Genomic DNA, 24339 nt, shown 5'->3' with positions numbered 1-24339 from the left:
TGTTCCATATTTAATAATCTTGACCAAAAATATAATCATAACTTAATATGCTCGGAACTTTTATTTAACAATGATGTCAAAATATAGTACTATATAGCTTGGTCAAAGTGTTTGTTCAATCAATGTCATACAGACGCACAAATAAGTTCTGAATTGTACATAACAGCAACTTCTCTTGAGTTAACTAATGCATCAATCTGCCGTTTGCTACAAAAATATTGTTGTGCTAACGGTTATTGATTGCTACAGCCACAATGGACCAAGTTGTTAAAATATTTTATATAATATAACTAATGACAAAACTATTAGTAGGATTGCAATGCTAGTTTGCTACTTTCTTCTCCTATGCAGAAGAAGCTAAAAATCTGATGGAGATGTTTAATTGTTTTTTCCTGGCTTTGTTTGGAGGTTTGGCCCTTGTAATTCAGCTCCAGGTTCTTCAGGTTCATCGCCAAGATCAATCAGGTTTTTCAATGTCTTAATTTATGCATATTAATTCAGATGATATTCTTTCACCATAAGCAGGACTCAGGCCTTTCTTGCTCTCTGAGGATTCATTAGCTTAAATTGTGGATTACCACGAGACTCCAACTATACTGAATCCACTACAGGCTTAAACTATAGTTCAGATGCTTCGTTTATAGACACAGGCCTAAGTAGGAGTATATTACCTGAATTCCGAACAAATGTTCAGCAGCAGATGTGGTATGTCAGAAGCTTTCCTGAAGCGTCAAGAAACAGTTACAACTTTAGACTTCAAACTGGGAATAAGTATCTGATCAGAGCAAGTTTCATGTATGGAAACTATGATTCTCCAGATGAAGCACCAGCATTTGATCTGCATTTGGGACCTAATCTATGGCTTTCAGTGAGATTGGAAAATGCATCGACTTTCATAAACACAGAGATAATACATGTGCTCTCATCAAACAATTTATATGTCTGCCTGGTCAATACAGGCAATGGAACACCTTTTATATCAGCACTGGAATTAAGGCATCTGATGAATAGCATTTATAAGACTCAAACTGGATCACTGGATCTCTTTGCGCGGCTGGATATTGGTTCAAAGGACAATGAAACAATCAGATCAGCCATTCATTTTATATCATGATATCATGCTATTTTCCCCAGTAAGCATATGACCTTGCTTGGTTTGCCTAACTACCAAATACCACAGGTATAAGAATGATGTCTATGACCGTCTCTGGAGGCCTCAAAGTTTCACTCGTTGGAAGCAGCTTAGAATATCACACACAATTGATTCAGATGGTCACAATGATTTTCAACGACCATTGGCTGTAATGAGAACTGCTGCCACCCTAAAAGATGCTAGCATGCCAATTGATATTCTCTTGGATGCTGATAATTCTACTGCACAATTTTATGTTTACATGCACTTTGCTGAAGTTAAAAAGCTCCAAGACAATGAGTACAGGCAGTTCAATATTTCTTTGAATGGACAGCTCTGGTTTGGACCTTTTACTCCTGATTACTTATCCACAACCACTATATACACCCCGTCAGGCCTAACCGGAGGGCAATATCAATTTTCAATCTATAAAGCTGACAATCTAGCTTGCCACCTATTCTCAATGTCCTTGAGGTCTATACGGTAAAAGAACTCTTACAATCACAAACGGACCCAATGGATGATATGTTCCTAACTCAATGCTTATGCTTTGCATCTTCAGTCTGTGTAGAATAAGAATTACTAAATGTCATTATGGAAATGTTAGTTGAAGCTATCACAAACATCAAGTCAATGTACAGTCTAAGTAGAAACTGGCAAGGAGATCCATGTGCTCCTCAAGACTACCTGTGGGATGGTCTTAATTGCAGGTGCACTGGCTCTGGTCCACCGAGAATCATATCCTTGTGAACCTATATGTTCAAGTAAACTAAATTTTCTGCCTGATTGAACTCCCTATTCATAAACTATTGAACATGCAATTAGGAACTTGTCCTCAAGTGGATTGACTGGGAGATATCTACATACATATCAAATCTCACCATGATAGAAATTCTGTAAGTTCCTCATTCTTGCGCCATTAGACCATTAGTTGCTAACCTATTGATGATAGAGACCAATGGGCTCCTTTTTTCTATCACACTGTCAGGGACTTATCTGACAATAGTTTAATGGGACCAATACCTGAATTTCTATCAGAAATGACCTCACTCAGAGTCCTGTAAGTAACTTGGAAATTATCACATGTAGAAATGCAATTTTCTTAGTAAGAAAACTAAAAGATCATATTGCCATGCAGAAGCTTAAGAGGCAACATGCTCAATGGTTCTGTTCCAGTTGAACTTGTTGAGAGATCAAAAAATGGGTCACTATTGCTAAGGATTGCTTCTTGTCAACAACGTTATGCAAAGTATTACTTTCACTTGTCCTGCACTACAACCTATACCATTTCAAAGTGGAAAGAGTCATATAAACTATAATACTTATTTTTTTTCTTTTGAATATGACTAATTCTCTTCTCTTTCTGTAGAATATAATAGTCATTTAATAACTATTATACTCTGGTAGTTTTGTCTTACAGTATAGGCTTTAATATTGTAACTCTCACATACCATCAATTGAATTGAGTAGTGTTGAAGAAAATCAAAATCTTTGCTCTTCAGCTTCATGCAAGAAAAAGAAGAAGTTTATTGTACCAGTAGTAGCATCAGCTGCTGCATTTTATGTACTTGTAATTGCATTAACTGCTTTATGGAGCATTAAAAGGAGAAAAACACAAGGTATAAGCCCATTATGAAAACAACCAAAACACTAGAACATAATAGAATATATAATATATGAAATGCCAGTGTAGAAGGATTTTCCATTGTTCTATGCTTATTGAGCTTGTCATAACTCACTAGCCGCGGAGGCTGATGCCACAACCAACAAAGAAGATCTGTTACTAGAGTAAAAAAATCCGCAGATCTCTTACTCTGAGGTCCTCAAAATTACTAACAACTTTGAGAGGGTTATTGGCAAGGGAGGCTTTGCAACAGTTTACCACGGCTACTTGGATGGCATTCAAGTGGCAGTGAAGATGTTTTCTTCAATATCAGTTCAAAGCTATCAGAAGTTTCAGGCAGAGGTAGATAACTTTTATAAGAAGTTTCGGGTCATTTTGTAATACACTGAACTAATTATTAAACATTTGAGTTTTTATTTCAGGTTGAACCACTTTTAGGAATTCATCATAGGAATTTGACCAGCTTAGTTGGGTATTACGATGAGGACACCAACAAGAGGCTAATCTATGAGTACATCGCTAATGGAAACTTAGAACATCATCTTTCAGGTGTGGATTTATTTGAATAGAGAAATATTAAAGCACAAAAGCTTGCATGGTGCAAATTCTGTGTTATACGAAGAATCTAAATGCACAAGGGATGCAAGGCTGGAGTATGATGATTTGTGAGTGTAACAAGAGATTCGAGGTTGGAGTGGTGATTTGTGAGGTTACATGTGGTGCTGGCCTAAAGGTGAATGGGTAGTTGAGAGAAATAGTATAGTTTACTCGCATGGGAAAGCTGATCGCAACTTCTTTACTCACACAGGAAAGTTGGGAGAGATTTATTGAAGTTCTCATGTGAATATAATATTTCATATTACCAAGAAATATGATTTATAGGTAAAATATATACTACATGAAAGGTATAAAAATCCCTTAATTTAGATTTTTTGAGCTCAAATGGTATTTAGCATGTATGTCTAAGCCCCTGGACGTGCTCCCATACAGTTAAGGTGTGACTTTATCTCCCAAAAAGTACTAATTTTGAGGAGTTTACGGTATGATCATAAAATAAAATAATTTAGATAAAAGAATAATGAAAGCGGCAAGAGGCAGCTGAGTTCATCCGGCCTAACCTTTCGGGCGGAGCCCAAAAGCAAAGCCACTGTAGCAGAACCCAACACAAAATCTTAGCCACGAGTTAAGCAGTAGGCATGTACTTTTATGAGCTTGCCAGAGAGACTGAGAGGAAGCATGCTGTCAAATCTCCATTAATCTGTTCAGGTTTAAGTATATATCTTCATGGAGCCAAACATTAGTTCTTCATCCATTATCACTTAACAACAAGGCAAGTAAAGTAATGCTGATAATCTCAGATTGAATAATTAACATCAACCATATGACTTGAAAGCTATTCTTGAATTTGAAAGTTGGGCGAACTTTCTAAGCATTTAGCAAGGTCTTCTTCTCTTGAGTAGTCGTACTAAAATCAGCTGCTTAGTTTTTCTTGGCCAAGTCTAAGTTTACAACAGTTCAGATTACTCGCAGCGTACAAGAAAGTTTAAATAATACAGAAAACCAATAAGTTTAAGCGCAGACAAGAAAATCTATCTTATATAAAATGATTATCTTCCAATTGAAGAAGTCAGATGGACTGATGGAGTGCATCATCATTGCTTACAGTTACATGGCAATAACCAACAACCAAGTTGCTGAATTACTCCCGTTTACCATAACAGTGGCTGTGAAAACAATGATATGATGATCCAATCCAATCTCCATTCTCTTAAGTTAGAGAAAACAGACATGGTCCCAGGGATGTTCAGACATCTGCTATTAGCGTTTCTTAGTAGTTTTCTGATACATGCTCAGGATCAACCAGGTTTGAATCATTGAATGTCTGAAAAGCTTTTATTATTTGTGATTCACTATTTGCAATTAAGTCCTGTTTCTTTGTCTCCCAGGCTTCATTAATATAGATTGTGGTTTACCAGAAAATTATAGCTATACTGAAAATGAAACCGGTCTAGCCTATATATCGGATGCAGCCTTCATTGACACTGGCATCAGCATGAGCGTGTCACCTGAATTCTTAAGTGATAGCCAGTGGCAGCCACTCCAGCATGTCAGAAGCTTTCCTCAAGGAATCAGAAACTGTTACAGTATAGAACTAAGCAGAGGTAATAAATATTTGATCCGAGCAAATTTCTTCTACGGAAATTATGATCTGCAACGTAGAGTGCCAGAGTTTGAACTGCATCTTGGAGCTAATTTGTGGGATATCGTGAAACTGCCTGATGCATCAGCTTGGATAGTCTGGGAGATCATACATGTACCATCATCAAATTATCTCTCGCTCTGTCTAGTGGACACAGGATTTGGGACACCTTTCATATCAGCAATAGAATTAAGGCCGTTGAGAAATTCTATCTATGAAATTCAATCCGGATCACTGGAACTCTATTGGCGGTACGACATTGCTTCATCAACTAATCAAATATTCAGGTAAATTATTTTATATATGCTTTCTTTTACCTTTTAAATGCCAATTGCTCAAGCAGTCATGTTTAAAAGTTGGGAAATTACTCAGGTATAAAATAGATGAATATGATCGTACCTGGTGGCCTTACAATTACCAAACCTGGGATCAGTTAAACACCTCGCTTTCCATTGACTCCCAAAAAAATGATTTCAAGCCACCATCAGTTATCATGGGGACTGCCGCAGTGCCAAAAAATAAAAGCATGCCCTTGAGTTTATTTTTACAAGCAAGTAATCAGACCAACAAATTTTATGCCTATATGTACTTTGCTGAAGTTGAAAAGCTCCAAGCAAACCAGTTCAGAGAGTTCAACATATCTCTTAACGGACAACATTGGTCTGGACCTCATTCTCCTGCCTATTTAGAAGCATCTACTGTCTATAAAACATCACCATTGACAGGCCAACTAGAGTACGAGTTTTTAATCTACAAAGCAAGAAATTCATCGCTTGCACCAATAATCAATGCCATTGAGGTATACAAGGTGAACGAACTCCCACAACTACAAACAAACCAAGATGATGGTACATATGTTCTTACCAAATGTTCTGTTCATTTTGTATACATGGTCGTCCTCTCCTAGTATGATTGGTCCTAACTATTTTTTCCTGTACAAAATTCTAGTTGATGCCGTTAAAAATATCCAATCAACATATAAAATCAAGAGAAACTGGCAAGGAGATCCTTGTGCTCCTGAAGCTTACGTGTGGAACGGTCTTAACTGCAGTTACAATGATTCACCAAGAATAATCTCCATGTGAGTCTTTTTTTCTTCAAGGTTATGCTGATTTCTGATCGATTTCAAATCCCTGCCATTAAGACTAACGCAAATCATCAGGAATTTATCCTCAAGTGGATTGACAGGAAACATAGCTCCTTACATATCAAATCTCTCAATGTTACAACTCCTGTAAGCATCTCTTTTAACAGAACTGATAAGCTGACAACATATTGAAACTATATCTACTCATAATTTCTGTTTCAATGTTAGGGATTTGTCAAACAATAGTTTAGTGGGAGAAGTGCCTAGTTTTCTGTCCAAACTGCCACTCCTGAGGGTCCTGTAAGTTGGCAAATTTTAAATTAAAATTTGAAGATTCCTAGAAGTTGTTTTTATTAGAAAAAAAAAAAGAAAATTTTATTTCTCTTTGCAGAAATTTGAAGAAAAACAAACTCATAGGTTCAGTTCCAGTTGAACTCATCCTAAGATCAAAAGATGGTTCACTAATACTGAGGTATGCTATTTCTCTAAAACCATACACATATGTTGTCATAAATTTATTGGGATGAATAAATTTTTACCTAAATAGTACTCTGCCTTATTAATAAATCAAATCAGAGTAAATGTAATTACAGAGATTATTGTCTATCATGTTCCTTCCTTTCGCTGGGAAAAAAACTAATCCCTCTAGATGAAATACGAAAGTATTAGCAGTTAACTCCATGTCTCACCATTTACCTTGCACTGTCTCTATTCAAGTGTTAGTGGAAATCCAGATCTTTGTTCATCAATATCATGCAACAATAAGAACACGAAAGTTGTGGCTTCAGTGGCTGCATCCGTGACTACATTTGTTCTCATCACTGCCTTGGCTGTCTTCTTGTATTTTAAAAGGAGAAAGCAACAAGGTAAATGACCATCACGTATTCGTATGGTTAATAGTCTGAAGCACATGAATATATATTTTGCTAAGTTCTTTTAGTTACACTAGCGGCGAAGACGGATGGTGAATTTCATAGAGCAAACGCAGACTTGGAGTCAAAGAATCGACTGTTCACTTACTCTGAGGTCATGAGGATTACCAACAACTTGGAGAGGATTCTTGGCAAGGGAAAACATGGAACTGTTTACCATGGTTACTTAGATGACACTTCTGTTGCCGTGAAAATGCTTTCGTCATCATCAGTCCAAAGCTACAAGCACTTTCAGGCAGAGGTACAAATATGAAGTTTTGATGCTTGAGCTCATATACATCAGTTAAACTAAGAAATGATTTTTTTTTTCTTAGGCAAAGCTTCTTCTAGGAGTTCACCACAGAAACTTGATAAATCTTGTTGGGTATTGCAATGAAGGTGGACTTATTTATGAATACATGGCTAATGGAAGCTTAGAGGAACTTCTGTCAGGTTTATATTTGCTTGAAATCTTTGATTATGGAATCTTGAATTTCATTCCATCCGGTATGTCATCTTATGATTTTAATCCATTGTAACAACAGATAGCAGCAAACATTTCTTGAATTGGGAGGGGAGACTACGAGTAGCATTGGATGCAGCACAAGGTAAGCATGTAGAGAAGTTTGCATAACAACCATTCTAGACATTGTTAGTAAACATCTACAACTGATATGCAGGACTGGAATATCTACATAAGTATTGTAAGCCCACCATGGTACACGGAAATGTGAAGTCCAGTAACATCTTAATAAATGATGAATTTCAAGTCAAGCTAGCAGATTTTGGGTTATCCGGGACCTTTCCAAATGATGAAGGCACTTTCTTGACCTCTGCTGCTGGGACACCAGGGTATCCTGGTCATGAGTGAGTAGCTTCCTTAAATCATATTTATTGCTTCTCAGTTAAAATTATTGAAATGAAAGTCAACCTGAGTAAATATTTTGGGGTTGATTTACATGTTTTTGCTTTCAGGTATTCAGATTCAAAGAGGTTAAGCGAGAAAACTGATGTGTACAGCTTTGGGATTGTTCTTCTGGAGATGTTCACAGGGAAACCTTCTATTTCAAGAACATCTGAGAAGGCTCATAAAGATCTCGTTGAACGATTGAGTTCTATGCTTGCAAAAGGAGATATTGAAAAGATAGTTGATCCAAGATTAAAAGGAAACTTTGGCACTCAATCTGTCAGGCAAACCGTAGAGGTAGCAATGGCTTGCATATCTGCAGCTGGGACTGGAAGGCTAACCATGGATGTGGTAGCAATGGAATTGAATCAGTGTATAGCAGTTGAGATTGCTCAAAACAAAAAGGGCCATGAAAGCAAAGAAAAAGGTTCGATTGAGATGATCACCATGAATTTGGACGATGATGAATCAATTCTATTGGGAAGGTAGTAGTTGCACTCATATTAGATCTCAATATTATTTGTACATTCATATTATTCGATATTACAAAATGATATCACTGAGAGGCAAAACTCACAAATAAATTTGTTAAAGCCATAAGATAAGCCTTTTTACTGTGGACAGTCAGCATATAAAGTAACTAAACAAATCTGTCATTTACTTTGTTCTTTCTTTGAGCATAAGAAGGGGGTTGAAATGGACCTGATAGAGTAGCATGAGGGCCGGGAAACGTTCGACATGTACGTCCAATTCAAGCCCAGTACCACCACATTCTGTTACATAAAGGCCGAAGTTTTTAAACTAGTTGGTCCGAGAAGTTAAGTTCAGAGTTCAGCCGAATTGGATTTCTTTATGAAAGTTGGGCTGAAGTCGGAGAAAAATAATTGATTCCCAACAAACAAGTGACTGAAGCAACGTTGTCCACTGACTTTATTCCTCATAAATTTTCTTACAATAAATCGAATCTCGCATCTTCCTAATATATATCAACTGCGCAATGAAAAACATGGCGTGCCCTAAGGCTGCAACATGGCATTTTCTGCTTTTTCAAAAGCATTTTTGTAAAAGTAACATGAAAGTTATAATCTGACACTATATTCCATGGATAGGCACCAATGGTTGCCAATTTGTGCAAAGTGGAGAGTGTTCTGGTTTCGGACGTTTAAATAAACTTAATTTCCACATTGCAAGTTGAGCAGCAAGTCCAGTAATTCAAGTTTGCTCTTGGGAAAGAAAATTTTAAACTTTAAGAAAAAGGAAAAAGGGTGTGACCATCATCAACAAATTCTATAATGTAATGTTTGGAACAGAAACCAGTATCCAGTGTGAATGGAAACTGGAAAACAATGGACATAAAAACATTATGAGGCTTAGACATAAAGAACTCGTTCAAAGATTTGCACTCCACAAGGCGTCAAATAAAAAGCAATAAAATTGTGCATTTGAGGAAGTCCGCATTTTCTGACTGATGATTGAGGACCAATAATTCCTAATACCTAGAGAATTTCAGCAGAGCGGCTATCCGTTCCCACGGTAAAGAAAATGACATTTCGCTTGATTGAGCTACAAGTCAGCTCTCAGGGCAGTCTAGCTGTCCACCCCAGAGCAACGGCTGCAATCACAACCGCTCAAACAAAGTCAATTCTCCCAACTTGAACAAGAAATGTTCTTATGCACACGCAAATTGGTTATTTTGAGACCTTTGAACTGTGGTCAGCTTGAATGACAAACCAAAAACAAAATTGCCAGCCAGAGATCTGGGCTCCTTCCTCAACAGATTGTCTAAATTTAGCATGTACATCCAAACCACAAAACACCCATTTGCTCCACTCAAAACCCACTTTTTCTCCTTTTCAAGACAAAGTTGAAACTGCCAAACAAAACCAGGAAAGGATATATATAAATTGAATTTATGAAAAAAAAAAAAACCCCCATATCACCATCATCATCATGAAAACATCATTAATTGGTTGAATCTAGGGATTATAAAGTATAGAACAGAAGTAGTAGTTTAATAATCATATTACAAATGCACCTGCCAAAAAAGAAGCATAAACATGTGCTAAGCAATTGGATAGGGGGTGGTTCCCAAGAGCACGCTTTGGGTTGAATCAAGGAGACAGGACCACTGGCCGGGGGCTCACATATCTTTAGAGAATGTTTCTTGCTTTGGTTAGCTAAACAAAGTACACATTAAAAAAAACCAATCATAAAGATCTCCAAGGAAAAGGAAGCTTTTAAGTACACAGAATACATTAAACAAGAGTACTAAATTGATTATCACTTTCTAGCCCTTGATCTTAATCATAGGTGCTATAATTGCTAAGCCTTTTCATATGAAAAGGTGGACAAGAACTATGCTATTTCCACCCTTCTTTTTTGCTGTTCCACTCCAATTATCTTAAGTCTGAAAGTGGAAGCAGCAAACACGATGGTGGAAATAGAACTGATCATAACACTCCCTTTCTGCTTTTGGGTGGTGGATACAATGGTGGTGATAATCAGGAAATCTATCATTACCAAGACTTTTTATCTCTTGATTACAGTAGATGCAATGACGAAAATGATGATCAAGGGATTTGGATTAGTTTTCTAGTATAGTCCTAAAACTAGCTATGAGGCTGCGAAAAAGTTTTTGCATGTTAATCATTAATGATGAATTATGAAACGATGATGAGCGTGACTGAGGAATCATGTGGTTAGGATTTCTTTTATAGGCTTTGGAATAGTTTTTTCAACTCTGCGGGTGTTGGATATGATTAAGGTTAAGGAGTGGCAAATGAGTTTGCATGGGAAGAGAGTGGTTGATTGGTAAAGAAGAGAAGGCAAGATTGGTAGGAGGACAATTCATCGGCTCAAGTTTGTGGCCTAGGTTTTCTAGTGCCTTGACTTGGGACCTGAGGAACTTAAGGTAGTTTGCAGCCTCATCAAGCATTGATGCTGTATCCATCTTGCTCCCACCAGGAACCAGCCTCTGCAGAACCCTAATTCTCTCACTTATCCTCTCCCTCCTTTGCCTTGCGGCAACAGTTTGAGGATCAGTTGATATTCTCACATTCTTCCTCTTTGGTTTTTCCACCACTTCCAAGCCTAAGTTCACAGGCCTAAAGGCTGCAGCTCGATAAATCATCTCTTTCATTTGCGCAATGGCTTCTGGATCAGGTTCCTCAATGGAAGAAGATACTGATGAACTTGGCTGTTGAAAATTGATGTTCGATGAGCTAGGGCGCTTTTCTGTTCTGGCTTTCTTTGCTTTTGGTGGGTTCTCAGGAATGAGCCTAAAACCACCTTCTGTGGCAGAAGAGTCAGTCTGAAGAAGATTAAAGTAACCACAATTTAGACCAACTTTAAACTCACTTTGATCACTGCCTCTCTTTGAAAAACTCGGCTTTGTTTGTGATAGTTTGCCATTTTTGAAGTACCGATCCGAAGAACTCTGGGACAATGTTTCGTCAAGCTCATTTACAGGACAGTTGAAATCTTTGCTTCCGGTATTTGAGCCATTGTTTTCGGACTCTCCTGATGAAACTGCACTACTAGCAGCAAAATTCCACAAGTTTTTACAGTCTGAGAAAATCATGGAAATCCCATCATCTTCAACTGATGTATCAGTGTTGCTATTACTTGCTGAGAGCAAGCAATCAAAGGACTCAAGAGAACCAGTTGTTGTAGCCCCAGCCTTTCCATTTCGCAAACCATTTATGACTTGTGATTGAACCGCCATGCCAATATCAGAAATCGAAGCATTTGATGTGCTCAAACCATAAGCTCTTTTCATCAAAGCAGAAGAGTACAACTCTTGTGATAAAGCATCTCCCCAGTTGGCAGATTTCAGGAGGCTTGTATCCGCTGCTAACCTTACTCCTTGACGCTGCAACATATTAAAGTTTGAGGCAACGTTTACTGAATCTAGTTCAGAAACTTGTTGCTGAACGATTTCCCTTACTATATCTGAATCTGGATTTACACGAGAAGGCTCCGCTTTCTGGAGTTCTTGAACTGGATTGAAGATATCTTCTGGCAGATCCATCTTGCCGCCATACATGGAGGAATTTGAGTTGGACATTAAGAAACTGTCTTCTATATCATTTCGCTGACTGTTCCACACAGGCAATGAGTTTGCTACAACTTCTGAGTCATCCCATCCCAAGCCATCCATGGATGAAATTTTTCTCTGTTCCAAGAAAATAAAATTACTTCAAAATCTATAATCCAAGGACAGAAAACTATCAGCTAAACAATAAGAAACCTGATAAAATGCAAGGTTCTATTGCAGTTTATCATTTTATTGCAAAGAAAATAGAGATGAAAGATAGTTGATGGAACTTTGAGTAAAAGTACTTACCAAATCCAGATACAGCTGGCACTCAGGTTAGCTTGCCAAAAGAAGCCAAGTGAGGAATTTTTGCTGTAAGTCTTTTAGCAGAGACAAAGTTGGATCAAACCTCAGCTTAATATCACTTTCTGTATAATCTGGAACTGGCACTAACCGTCGTCTTTAGTTCTTGATCATGAAAAATATGATCATGAACAAAACAACCCTTGCTAGCGTCAGTCTTGGCAACTGAAGTCTGTCCTGTATATCAAGAGAAATAAAATGGAAGAAATTGCCCCAATAAATCCTCCAACAAAAGATAAACATGATTGTAATCCTGGAAAGCATAACTAAAATTCATGTATGCATAAAAAGTTTGGTGCTTATATATAGAGTTGAGGGAAGATATTTACCTTGAGCTGTCCTGGAGAAATAGTATTGACACGGTATTATGTTTAAACGCATGCTTATATAGATAGGAAGAATAAAAAGACCAATATTGTAATAGAACAAATGCTTTTTATAAGGACCTGAATAATGTAGAATACAAGGAAAAAGGGGAGCTAAATAAAATATAATTTCATAAGTTGAAAGGAGGTGTAAGGTGGGTTTTGAGAAAGATAAGGCTTTTTGGTCAGTTTGGTGGGTGTGTAAGAGTATATTTCTGCAGATGGGGAGCATGAGACACCAGAGAAGCATTTTGAATCTTACCTAATAGATAATCTTTTGTTTAATTTTATATGGTTTTGTTCTCTTTCTAGTGGGGAAAAGCTCTGACATCCTTTTGGTTGCTCATGCTAGTCCATGCGCGCTGTAAAGTTTCAGTAAACACGGCAGTCAAAGCAAGCATCTTTTAAGGGAACCACTCTCTTTCTAAAAGCTTTCCATTAATCATAGTTTTAATCATGACTAGTATTCCTGCTTGCACTTTCTACTGAAGTTTCTTTTAATTACTTCTTGCGTTTTGAGTACTGTTCTCTAGAAATATATCTCTGGTACCACATAGCAGTTTTAATGCTCACGAGACTTTGGAAAACTATCACTTCAGTCGAACAGTAATTACATGTATCATGCTGTTACCATATATGTTAAACTACTCTTAGATAATGACCCTATGCTTACCTGAATTTCAACATTTCTACTGAATTCATCAGTAAATTTTGATGAACATGGTAAACCGTGAGAGGACAGTAAAGTATTTGAAAAAGGTTGAAACCTGAAAAGTTTCTGCGGTTACATTTCTTAGGATTGCCATTTTGAGCATAAAAAGAGTAGTGGGACTGGGGAAGTCAGAAGAATTAAAATGATATTGGCAGGCAAAGGGCAGGGCAGTCAGAGGGTCAGAGGAACAAGATAGCACAGGCAAGTTGCTGATGGAATTTTGTCTCTTCAACCATCCTATATTTTCTCCTATTCTTTTTCAGTTTATTATATGCAGATATTTGCGCTTGCAAGAGAGATAAAAGAAAGAAAAGAAAAGAGTATCTGGGTTCTGAGTCCTACCCACATGCGGCCCATCATTACAGCTCAGCGAATGGGTTCCCATAGCATTTCCTTTTGATCCCAACCTTTACACATATCTCTCCCCATTATCAACTCCTTCATGTTTTTCTTCACCAAATCTGCAGAGAACAAGTGACAAGATTTAGTTTGGAACATCATATTTCTTCACAAAAACAACTAATTTTCAAGTCACTAGGCGGATTAAGTTGATCAGTTAAAAAATACATACACAAGGAATGGAAAAGAAATATACCAACTTGAAAGTTGAATTCCAATCCTACTTAGCACGAACCTATATAAAACAAAACAAAAGGAGGAGAGGAAGGGAGAGAGGACCAACAAATAATGAAGGAGCATTAAATGACCGTTTTAAGTATAAAGTCGAAACTGGAGTTGCTGTCAAATCTCAGTCGGATTGACAGAGACTCGTTATTCCTTAGGCCTGGACTGGACTGTTTAGGTTAGTTGACTCTTCAAATTTTTCCTGTCACAATTACCAAACTCTGACCTTAATGGAAAATCATGCTGCCATCTCAAACTTCAATCGGCGGATCTTCATCAATAATTTTTGGTGCCACCAATTTCCAATGGCGAATTGATCACTTTTTACCAACTCCTATTTTCATTTGGTCCATCTTCTTCTATGACAATATGGCGTACGTTTGATTCCCTTAACCACCCGATTGCAACTACTTGTTAATTAGGGAACCTGGGAAGGGCAGGGAAAAATGGACTTTAATGGTCATTTTCGTGGAAAATGTCAAGTACTGGCACTCAGGGATGAATATTTCCACATCTTTACATGGCCTTTCGCATGAATACTGTTTGCATACGTAAGAGGGGTGTGAATATTTGATCCATGCTTAAAATATATATGTCCTAGTATTTTTTTTTTTATGAATGATGACAATTAAGTATATCATATATTACATGAATGGTGAAATTCATTTTCTTCCTTACTAATTTAAACAATATGGAGTTTTTCATATGTTGCTTAATTCATCTGTCAAGCAAAACTTAGATTAATGGTCCTATTCATTTTACTTGCTCTTTGCAAAATTATTGATATTTTTGTTTCTAGTATATATTAGTATATAAGGAAAAAAAACAAGGGGGGTGGGGGAAGCACAAAATTTAATGGCAATGAAACTTTTGTCTTATTAAGTGAATTAAGTTAGAGTCTAGTGATCCTTTCACATTGGTTAATTTTGCAACTGTATGTAAAGTTTTTTATTTCAATTGATTACCTTAAATATAGTGATTTTAATGCATATACAAAACCCAAAATATATATTTCTTAAAATAAAATCATCCTTTAAGAAAGTTAAAGTCATAATTATTTAAAATGTAAATAATTACATATACATTTTACCGAACTATAAAAAAAATCCCAAAAAAATTGAAAAATTCAAAGTAAAGTTCCAATGTACTCTTATGTAGCAGTTTTTACTGTGAACAACCACATCAAGAGCGTTAATCAGGCAGCCAAAGTTCAAAAAAAGTGAAAGGAAAACTCCGATGGGACGTTGGTCCCATCGTAACAATGTCAAAGTCTCAATTAATGCCGCTATGATATCCTCCCGCGTTATTTCTGCAAAATCCTAACCGTTTTCGTGTGCTACTTTGGTTGGGGTGGGCTCCATCATCCGCCACGCTTTCTTCTCTCTCTTCTCATGTCTGTCATTGCTGACTCAACACGTGAGCGCAACCTCCCGGATCATAGGTGTCGCAAGATGATTGGGTGGTGGCCTAAACGGATAGCCACCTCCCACGTGGGGGAAATCTAAACAGCCAAGAGCTGGACGGTGAGGACCAATGGTTCTCCCATGATTGAGTATTGAATGAAGATGATGCTGATGGCCCAATCTACACCTCCAAACTTTTAAACATTATCGGTTGGGATTGTGATTTGCGTCTTTATCATCTTTGATGTGGATTTCTTCTGCTCGATTCTTCTTCTTTATCAGCATATTAAGGTTTTTTAACCTTCATTTAAATCAAAAAATTAAAAATTTTCATGTGTATCTTGTGTTACTTATCAAAGTGTCCCTGAAACATGTGTTTGGATCATTTTTATTTAAGAAAATTTAACTAACAAGATTTTTTAATATAAAGTATACCATAGACATTTATGTAATATTTCATCTTTATTCAATTATCTTTAAAATTTAATTTTTTATTCTTAAGTTTTAAATTTATTTATTTAATCAAATTACCTTTAAAACTTAAACGAAAAATGTCATCTCAAAACTACCTAACATAAATCCGAGCTTAAAAGTAAAATATATTCTCCTTTGAACATTTTAATGACAATTGATAAAAACAAAAATAAATTTAAAATATCTTTGAAAATCACAAATGCAATAGTTAAGTTTTAATAGTTACAAATAAAAGTGAAATATTGCTCGAAAGACATGAATGACACCAAGATTTTTGTAGTTATCCTCGTACGTTCTTAGACAAAGAAAGAACATTTTGAACGTTGGTGAGTTTTGACTAAAAGAAGGACACATGGATTTTACATATATAAAATTTGTTAATTAGTTTCGTATACATAAAAAATTTACAAATATTTAAATTAACGCATAAATTTGAATATTTAAATATTTAAATTTACATAAAAAATTTACAAATATTTAAATTTGAATTAGAAATAGACAAAGAAGATCCCATTTGAACATTGGCACTAAGCAAACGCAAAATGGTGGTCCATTGAAGCTGGCATGGCCCAGCTTCTGAAAGACGTGGAAACTTTGCCAAATCGCCGGCCCCAGGTAAACGGGGTCAGCTAATTAGAATTAGCCCATTCTTTACGGTCATTTCCCAACGCTCAAGTCTCTGAGACATGATCAACTTGAGTGTATATATGTAGCCATCAATGCCGCATGTCGGCCAAAAATCAAGGATAAGAAAAGATCAACGCGACCAAGGTCGCCGGCGTCGTTGTAGTCGGAGAGGTGTATTAACAATGACAACGAAATGTCGCGGTTGATAAGATCCGTCCGTTCAAGTCGGTGGCAGCGAGGTTTTGGTGTGCATGCATGGACAGAAGGTTTGTCACATTTAATGGCCTTCCGTTCAACAACCCAGAAAGGGGCAAAGGCCCATGGGGGTTGAGGTCCCCTTCTATCTTCCGAAACGAAGGGTCCTTGTCCCCAACGTTTTCTTGAACTAGCATTGTAGATTTGTGGTGATTATTGTGAATATGATCCGAGAATTCCCAAGCTGGATCGTTCAGGGTCATGAATCATGATGCCAACCGCCACGTTCAGGACACACTAGGCCCACACCATCACATATTTTTCAATTTTATTTGTAATAATTGTAGGCCCCAAATAATGAGAACTTTGTTCTTGCATTTCATACTTGGTTACTTCCATAGGTAATAATGCACTTCTAACCTCAATTTATTTTGGTATGAAAACTGCTAAAAGATATCTGGCTTTGCCTTCTCTTTATTACTTTCTATTTGTTCAAACATTCGTGAATGTCATTGTGATTAGACTAAGATACTGTTAGTTTGATTCGCTTCTAATTTATTGAGGATTATAAATTTAATAATTTTATATATAATACAATAACACAATATGAATACGATATGAGATTAAGTACGTTTCGATTTAAAAGAATTATATTTTATATTTTAACTATGTCAAAGTTATTTAATTTGTTTAAAATATTTTTAATTAATTATTTTATTGTATATCAATAAGTGAAATTAATTTACAAACGATTTTCTTAATATACTCAAGATTTTTATCAGAAAAGTGCTAGTGGGGATCAAATGCAATGCTCTAAGGCTCCATGTACATTGATATGGCAATATGCAGTGACACCAAATAATACCAGAAACCATAGCCATGTTGTTTGTGTATACAGAAAATTAAATAAGATAATTATCCTACTAACAAAAAAAAAAAAAAGGGATCCTAACTACCGGAGATACTCCTTCCCTGCATAATTATATACAACATTATAGGTTCACTCAGGACCGCATCAATCCAGAAATTGAAGTCTAGAAAGGAGATTTTCCACGCAAGCTCTACCGAAAAACATGGTTATACAATGCAAAATGGGCAAATTGTACACTTCTGTCTACTCTAGCTAGCTCCACATGCAGGACCTTGTAGCTGACTTATATTTTTCCAGGAAGGTTGTCCCTATAAGCATAGCCAAAATGCAAATAATGTAGCTGGGCTTAGAAGCAGCAACTATGACCCAACAAGGCAATTGTTGTCCAATTCATTTGCCATCTCAACAAGAATTCCATTGATCCAGCCACTTGTTCTTGGTTGCAGCTGTACTGAGGCAGGTAGTAGTACGGTTTCCAGAAAACTGCTGATACACAGGACAGGACACAGAAAATATTCATAAAAAATCGTAATAATGAAGTGCACAAATTTTGTCATATGATAAAGCTTGTCCAATAAGATAAATCTTAGAAATTGTAAATCAGCTTGTTGCTTTCTATTACATGCAGATCTAGAGGTTCTATTCTATATGCATTTCCTAACATTCTACCTCTTACTCTTAGAATTGCTTCTTCTTTTCTGACCTGCTTAATAAGGCCAATGGTGATGACCAGCAATGTGATAATGTTTAGGTAAAATAAATGATTGGAGGCAAAGATATCAATGTGAACATGGAATGTCATAAACTATTATTTTAATATAATTTGTCAAAGTAGATAGCAACAAATACTGACAGATAAACTATCATAGAAATTCATGAAACGGCCTTGTATGGTAGTCCTTTCTCTCCAATCAAAATCCCAGCACTGTAAACATGCATGGTATAATTTGTGAATAGGAGGCATGTTTGGATTGATATATTGATTTTTGAAGGAGTTAGTGAGGGCATTTGCAGCCAAGCAAGAGAGAGAGAGAGAGAATTACTTGCAATGCTCTTTAATTGAGAAGATGAAACCATCCTTCTTCCCTATAACAGACCCCGTTTTTCCAGTGGGAATAATTTTGTTTTTGAAAGGCCAGTAGAAATATTAGTTACTCAAAAAAAAAAAAATCTTCTGCAGAACTGTTCCCTCTTGCATTGAGGCTATCTACAAAGACAAATTAAGGCTTCGCTTTCAACAGATGATCACTTTGAAATCGGTTTAAATGAAAACATTTTCGAAGCATGATAAACTATATGTTCAATGCCACTATGGGGGAAAACCACACCATTAGCATTCCCAGGAAAAGCATCCCGCAGACTTTAGGTGATTGAAGTAGAAACAATACCTTGGATCAATATAGGACAAGTTTTGTTTAGGACAGAGTTCTTGCATGAAAAATCTTGACAAGGAAATGCTAGGAATGGATGCAGTCTCTATCAATGTGATATGACAGAAGGTTCATCACTCATAAAGACGTACATAGAAAAAATAAAAAAATAAACCTATTTAGTGATGACAAGGAAGCTTGAAAAGGATTTTTTTTTTGTCCCTTTAATTTGAACAAAACTTGAGACAGGTCCCAGTGCAACTGCAATCTGGAAACGTCCTAAGAGAGCCATACAATTAGAGATCCCAGCCAACCTACAATAATAAATGCTTCTATTCATAAACCATAAGGCATGTTTCTTGATCTCACAAAGTCATACTAGTCAAACCAAAGAAACATCCACATTACTGACCAAGCTCCATTGCCGGTAGAAGATAAGCTATTGACTTCATGATGCAATTCCAAAGTTGAAAAAAAATCTTGCACTATTATATTCAATTCCTGCTTCTCCACTAAAACCATTCTGAAGAAGCCTCCATTTTGTCCCTACCATGTAGATGACGATTTTTTCATACCCTTTTATCACCAGAAATTTATGCCCAAAACCTGTTTCCTTAAGTTCCGTTACGAAATTTCAAAATCTTTGTTAGTCCCCTACTTGACTCTGGCAGTTTCAATCTAAAAGCCTTATATTGCGGCCTACGTACAATCACATCCCTACACAGTACTACATAACTTGAGCTACAAAGGGGATCCGTTGTCCTTACTCCGAAAACCCTGTTTCACAATGCAATTATAAAACAAGTTTCCCATTTATTCGATCTTCATCCAGCAATTTTCAGTGAGTAACCTTTCCACCCATGAGTGCATGATGCAAAGCAGAGCAGCAAAACCTAAAAGAACCTGTAAGGTTTGAAAATTTAAACTAGAATCAAAGAAATTCAATGGTATACATTTTTCTACTTAATCAAAACAAGGGATTAAAAACCTGGAATATTAGGAATAGACAATCAATCCTCAAAAGCATTATCGTTGATGTAGAAACATCAACTATATGCTCCACCCTGAACATCAAAATTCCATGATGATGGTTCATTCAACATTTCCATCATCTTTCCGTAAAGAAGAAAGCAGACATTACCTGTAGCATCACAAATCATTAATTCCAAGAACAGTTTGTATGTCCAAAAATTTTTTGAGGCTGAAAATGAATATTATTTGCATATTGTTCTCCAAGTTAGAAAATTACAAGAAGATAAAATAAAAATATTAGATCAAGTATACAGAATAATAGAAAAATTTAAAGCTAAAGTGTCCAATGCTTCGAAAATCCCAAAGATCTTAATTTTTCTTTAATGCTATTCTTACATTGACCTAAGGTGCCGTTTGATACTTTACAATACAATATGATTACAGGTAATGTGATTGTAAGTAATGTGATTGCAAGTAATGTGATTATAGGGAAAATAACGTTACAGTGTTTGATATACAAGCAAAATAATAATTAAAATGCAAGGAAGATAATATTACAGCGTTTGGTTTATAAGTACTTTGTGGGGAATATAATGTTAATTTTTAAAATTGCCCTTATTTATTAAAATGTAAGTTCAATATACTTATATTTTTTATTGTTAATTTTTATATAATATCATCTTTTAAATATATTTTTAATGTCATATATTTTTTTCATTTATTATTATAATCTTATATATTTTATTTTTATTTCTTTAATCTAATTTTTATATGATATATTTTATTTTAATTTATTTTACCTATATTGTATAAATTTTAATTTGTTATATTTTATTTTATTTTAATTTTTGATTCTTATATTATATATTTTATTTTAATTATAACATTATAAAATATTTTTAATAAGGTAATAAAGTTGAAAGGTAAAAATGTCTTTAAGAACATTGTAGAGTATAATGTAATGTGATTGTATTAGTTTTGGACTGCAATCACATTACATCCCTTGGCTGTAATGTGATTACATTACAGTGATCTATTGTAAAACAAATATTGCAATGTAATTTAATTAAGCATATTATAGGGAATGTGCTACTACTTCCCTCATACCAAAACGCTACCTAACTGTTTCAGCATGTTGTCAATGTTAAAAAAGTATCTCTGTTTAATTCGATAAACAGGTTTCTTACATACTTTTGCACAGTGAATGTTCACTTCCTCAAGGAAAATTCTTGGATATGGACTACTTAACCTGTTGATCAATGCTGACCGAAACAAAATATGTTGATACAAGACTATATTATTTAGGTTACTTACGCATTAAGTTAAGTTAGGTTAAGTTATTTTTAATTTTACTTGTACTCTTAGGAAGTTTAAGTTAATTTACTGTTAAATAAATAAAACAACTACTAGAGATAAAGTGCACCAAGTTCAACGATCTTTCATAATTTTCTCAAAAATATGTCTATCAATCTTTAACTTAAAGAAAAATATAAGCATCATTTAAATTTATGTTTTAAGTCCAATGCAAGCACATTTTCGAATGGATTTTCATGTATGTGTGAAATCTTTTACTAAGAATATTATGATATCTGGTTAAGTTTATGTCAACACAAAATTCAAATAAGTACTAAAACTCCTTAAGTTTACTTTTCATCTCCCTTTCCACTAATGTAAACTAACACAAATCTAGGGATCAATACGATTTTATAAAGCTTATACTGTATGGCTTAGGTTAAGGTAAGATAAAAGATATAATATGGCTCAAATCACCTAAACACATAATTATTCTAAGGCTTATATAAGGCTCTATTTTCCTTTTCTCCACATACACCATTTCTTCCACATTTGAACTTTTTTTTTTGTTCAACATTTTATTATAATTTTTTTCTTCTTTTAAAAATTTTTTTTCCCACAACTCTACAATTTTACATCCCCAAACTTATTTCTTTGTATTGTAAGTAGTGGGGTGATTTTAATATTTTAAACTTTTTTCACATCAACATCACTTTTCTACCATATACATTTAGTTCAATATATATTTCCTAAATCAATATACATGTTTAGGAGCGAGAGTTGTGAAATTGAAAATTTTATTTTAAAGCTAGATTTATTATTATGTGGTTAAACAAAGAAAATGGAAATTAGACTAAAAAAGGTATACTAGGGATAAAAATATATCAAGGTTAGCTTGAAAAGCTAAAACGGTCCAAAGATGGCCTACATTAAGCAAACTCTAAAATTCATATCAATGAGTCAAATATTTCAATGTTAAAAAATTATTGTGTTGAGAAATATATATAAATATTTTTCACTTTGTTATTTGATTCCATAATAGGTATATTAATTTATCTTCTTTATAAAAAGTAAGTTTGACTTTGCTTTTTATAAAATTTTTATAATATTTTATAGAGTTATTTGTATATTATTAAAGATTGTATTACACTAAATTCATGAAGTTTGAAATGTTGGAGTAATTTTGTGGTCTCTTTTGCTCCAATCTCAATCAAATTTTTATGTTTTCTTTTCTTAAATTGTCCAATTGACATCATAGCTAGAATCAAGCTTCTGGCTTTTGGCACTAATAACTTAAATTTAATTCTAATGTAAACAAAATACTTGGAAAGAAGTAGATATTTTGTTAAGAACTCAAAATCACAATGTAAATTGAGATGATTTCTTGACAAATTATTTTGTCGTTAAAATATTTAATGGGCTTACTTTAGTTATATATATATTTTTTAAAAAATCAGTTAAATCTTTTTATTTCTTGTTATAAATGGATTAACAAAAATAATATCAAGTTTAATAAAAAATGAAAATTTAAGTGATAATGATTTTAATCATAATAATTATAAAAATACATCTCTATAAAATATTGAATTTTTTTTATAGAAGGAGAATTTAAACTTAATTTTTGTAAAGAAAATAAATTAATGTACTTATTATGGAATTAAATAATCAAGCAAGAAAATAGTTATATTATATTTCTTAAAACAATAAATTTTTTATACTTAAACATTTAGCTTATTAATAAGTATATGTACCATCTAATCAAAGATTTGTATTTTTCAAATATATATTTTTTTAATTTAGTCTTTAAACACTTCAATTTTATTCAATTTAATCCATATATTATACATTTTTACTTTAATTAATCCCTATGATGTAGCACTTTTTTTTAAAAAAGTTTTTCTTGATAACACTGTTACATCAACATGTCAATGTCATGTGATATAGTCACATCAACTTTACGTCAGCACTAACATCATCACTTCTAACGATAAAATTAGATGGTATTAAGGGATGGACTAAATTGTTCTAATTTCTAAAATTGAGAAATTAAATTAACCAGATTTTGAGTATAAGGATCAAATTGATAAAAATGTATAAATACAGAGACTATTTGAGTACTCTAACCATTATTTTTATGTTTTGAGAATTTTCAAGAACACTGCTTTATACAAAGTACACTATGCAATTGAACAAGTCAAGGGCAAAAGTCAAATTACAAGTTTGAATCTCCTTCTCAAGAATTCATGCTTTGGGTGTGTGATTTTTGTTACTTTAAACCCTTTTTGTGTAGTTTTTTCCTCCTTTTCTGGATGTTCATGATTTTCTTTATAGTTTTATTTTCGCATGTCTTGTTTAGGAAAAAAAGAAAGAATGAAAGTAGCTATTTGGATTGAAGATGATAATGTGTTTTAGGATAATACCAAAGTAAGAGCCCGATATCGATTCAGTAAAATGGGCTAAGTCTTTGGTGTGCCATGTGGACTTATTCGGTATAATGGGCCTTCATTTTCAGCAGGAAGGATTTGTTAGGTTTTTTCATTTTGCATACGAAATAAATTATGGACTCAACTTTCTTTCTTCTTCTTTTATTTCTTAATCACCCTTTTAGCAACTTATATTACATTTTTAAACAAAATTATTAGTTATATTTTAATTTTTATTCAATTCTTTATATGCGATATGAACAATAATGTTTGAAATTATATACTTTTCACGTTGTGAAAAAAATTACATTTTTTATCCAATTACTTTTCACATGCTTTTTAATTACCTTATATTTCTATCAAAGGGGTTCTATTTAGTGTCTTCTACTCATCCTTTAATTATATAAAATATGTAATATTTTATCCCAACCCTCCAAAGTTGAAATCCTACTTCGCCTTACAACTCATGACCCTCAACGTAAAGGAGGCACAGGGAGGCCATAATAACACACAATGAACAACAAAGAAGATGAACATCTATTGACCCACCCATCTAGGCACATCCCCTGTCTCGATTGGCTGCTGCATAGCCACCCAGTAAGTAGCTTTATTAGCTTTACGCATAATGAAACCAATCTTTGCTTCCTGAAACTTCTGCAAAGGTTACTTTAACATCTGGAAACAATGGGAGCAATCTTCCAAAACTTGGGTATACCCTTCCTTTCTATTTCATAAGCGCCACCTTTGACA

At 34.6% G+C, this 24339-nt stretch overlaps 2 protein-coding genes and 1 pseudogene across 3 annotated transcripts; 2 read left to right on the top strand and 1 right to left on the bottom strand.

Annotated features, from left to right (window-relative positions):
- Nucleotides 1-368: 368 nt before the first annotated feature.
- LOC110424415 (LRR receptor-like serine/threonine-protein kinase IOS1) lies at nt 369-3325 on the top strand (annotated as a pseudogene).
- Nucleotides 3326-4544: 1219 nt separating this feature from the next.
- Nucleotides 4545-8350, top strand: LOC110424413 (putative leucine-rich repeat receptor-like serine/threonine-protein kinase At2g19230). The gene is given in 13 exon segments (XM_089784906.1): nt 4545-4620; nt 4703-5243; nt 5329-5804; nt 5905-6037; nt 6119-6190; nt 6272-6343; nt 6435-6515; nt 6761-6930; nt 6993-7216; nt 7290-7407; nt 7500-7562; nt 7635-7821; nt 7930-8350. Coding segments are annotated over 13 exon segments (2634 nt in total).
- Nucleotides 8351-10120: 1770 nt separating this feature from the next.
- Nucleotides 10121-12982, bottom strand: LOC110424453 (basic helix-loop-helix (bHLH) DNA-binding superfamily protein). 2 transcript variants are annotated; one of them, XM_021439017.2, is made up of 3 exons: nt 12207-12982; nt 11219-12035; nt 10121-11152 (listed from the first exon to the last, which is right to left on the bottom strand). In XM_021439017.2, the coding sequence occupies exons 2-3, from the start codon at nt 12018-12020 to the stop codon at nt 10596-10598; spliced, it is 1359 nt and encodes a 452-aa protein (XP_021294692.1). In that variant the 5' UTR covers nt 12021-12035; nt 12207-12982; the 3' UTR covers nt 10121-10595. The 2 variants fall into 2 exon arrangements, with proteins under 2 accessions (XP_021294692.1, XP_089641031.1); XM_089784905.1 differs by having other exon boundaries at nt 10121-12035.
- Between the last annotated feature and the right edge of the window lie 11357 nt (nt 12983-24339).

This window comes from Theobroma umbraticum, unplaced genomic scaffold (genome assembly GCF_002168275.2).
Source record: "Theobroma umbraticum cultivar Fairchild unplaced genomic scaffold, ASM216827v3 scaffold_204.0, whole genome shotgun sequence".
NCBI classification, from domain to species: Eukaryota; Viridiplantae; Streptophyta; class Magnoliopsida; order Malvales; family Malvaceae; genus Theobroma; species Theobroma umbraticum.
This window is presented reverse-complemented; position numbering and strand designations above follow the sequence as displayed.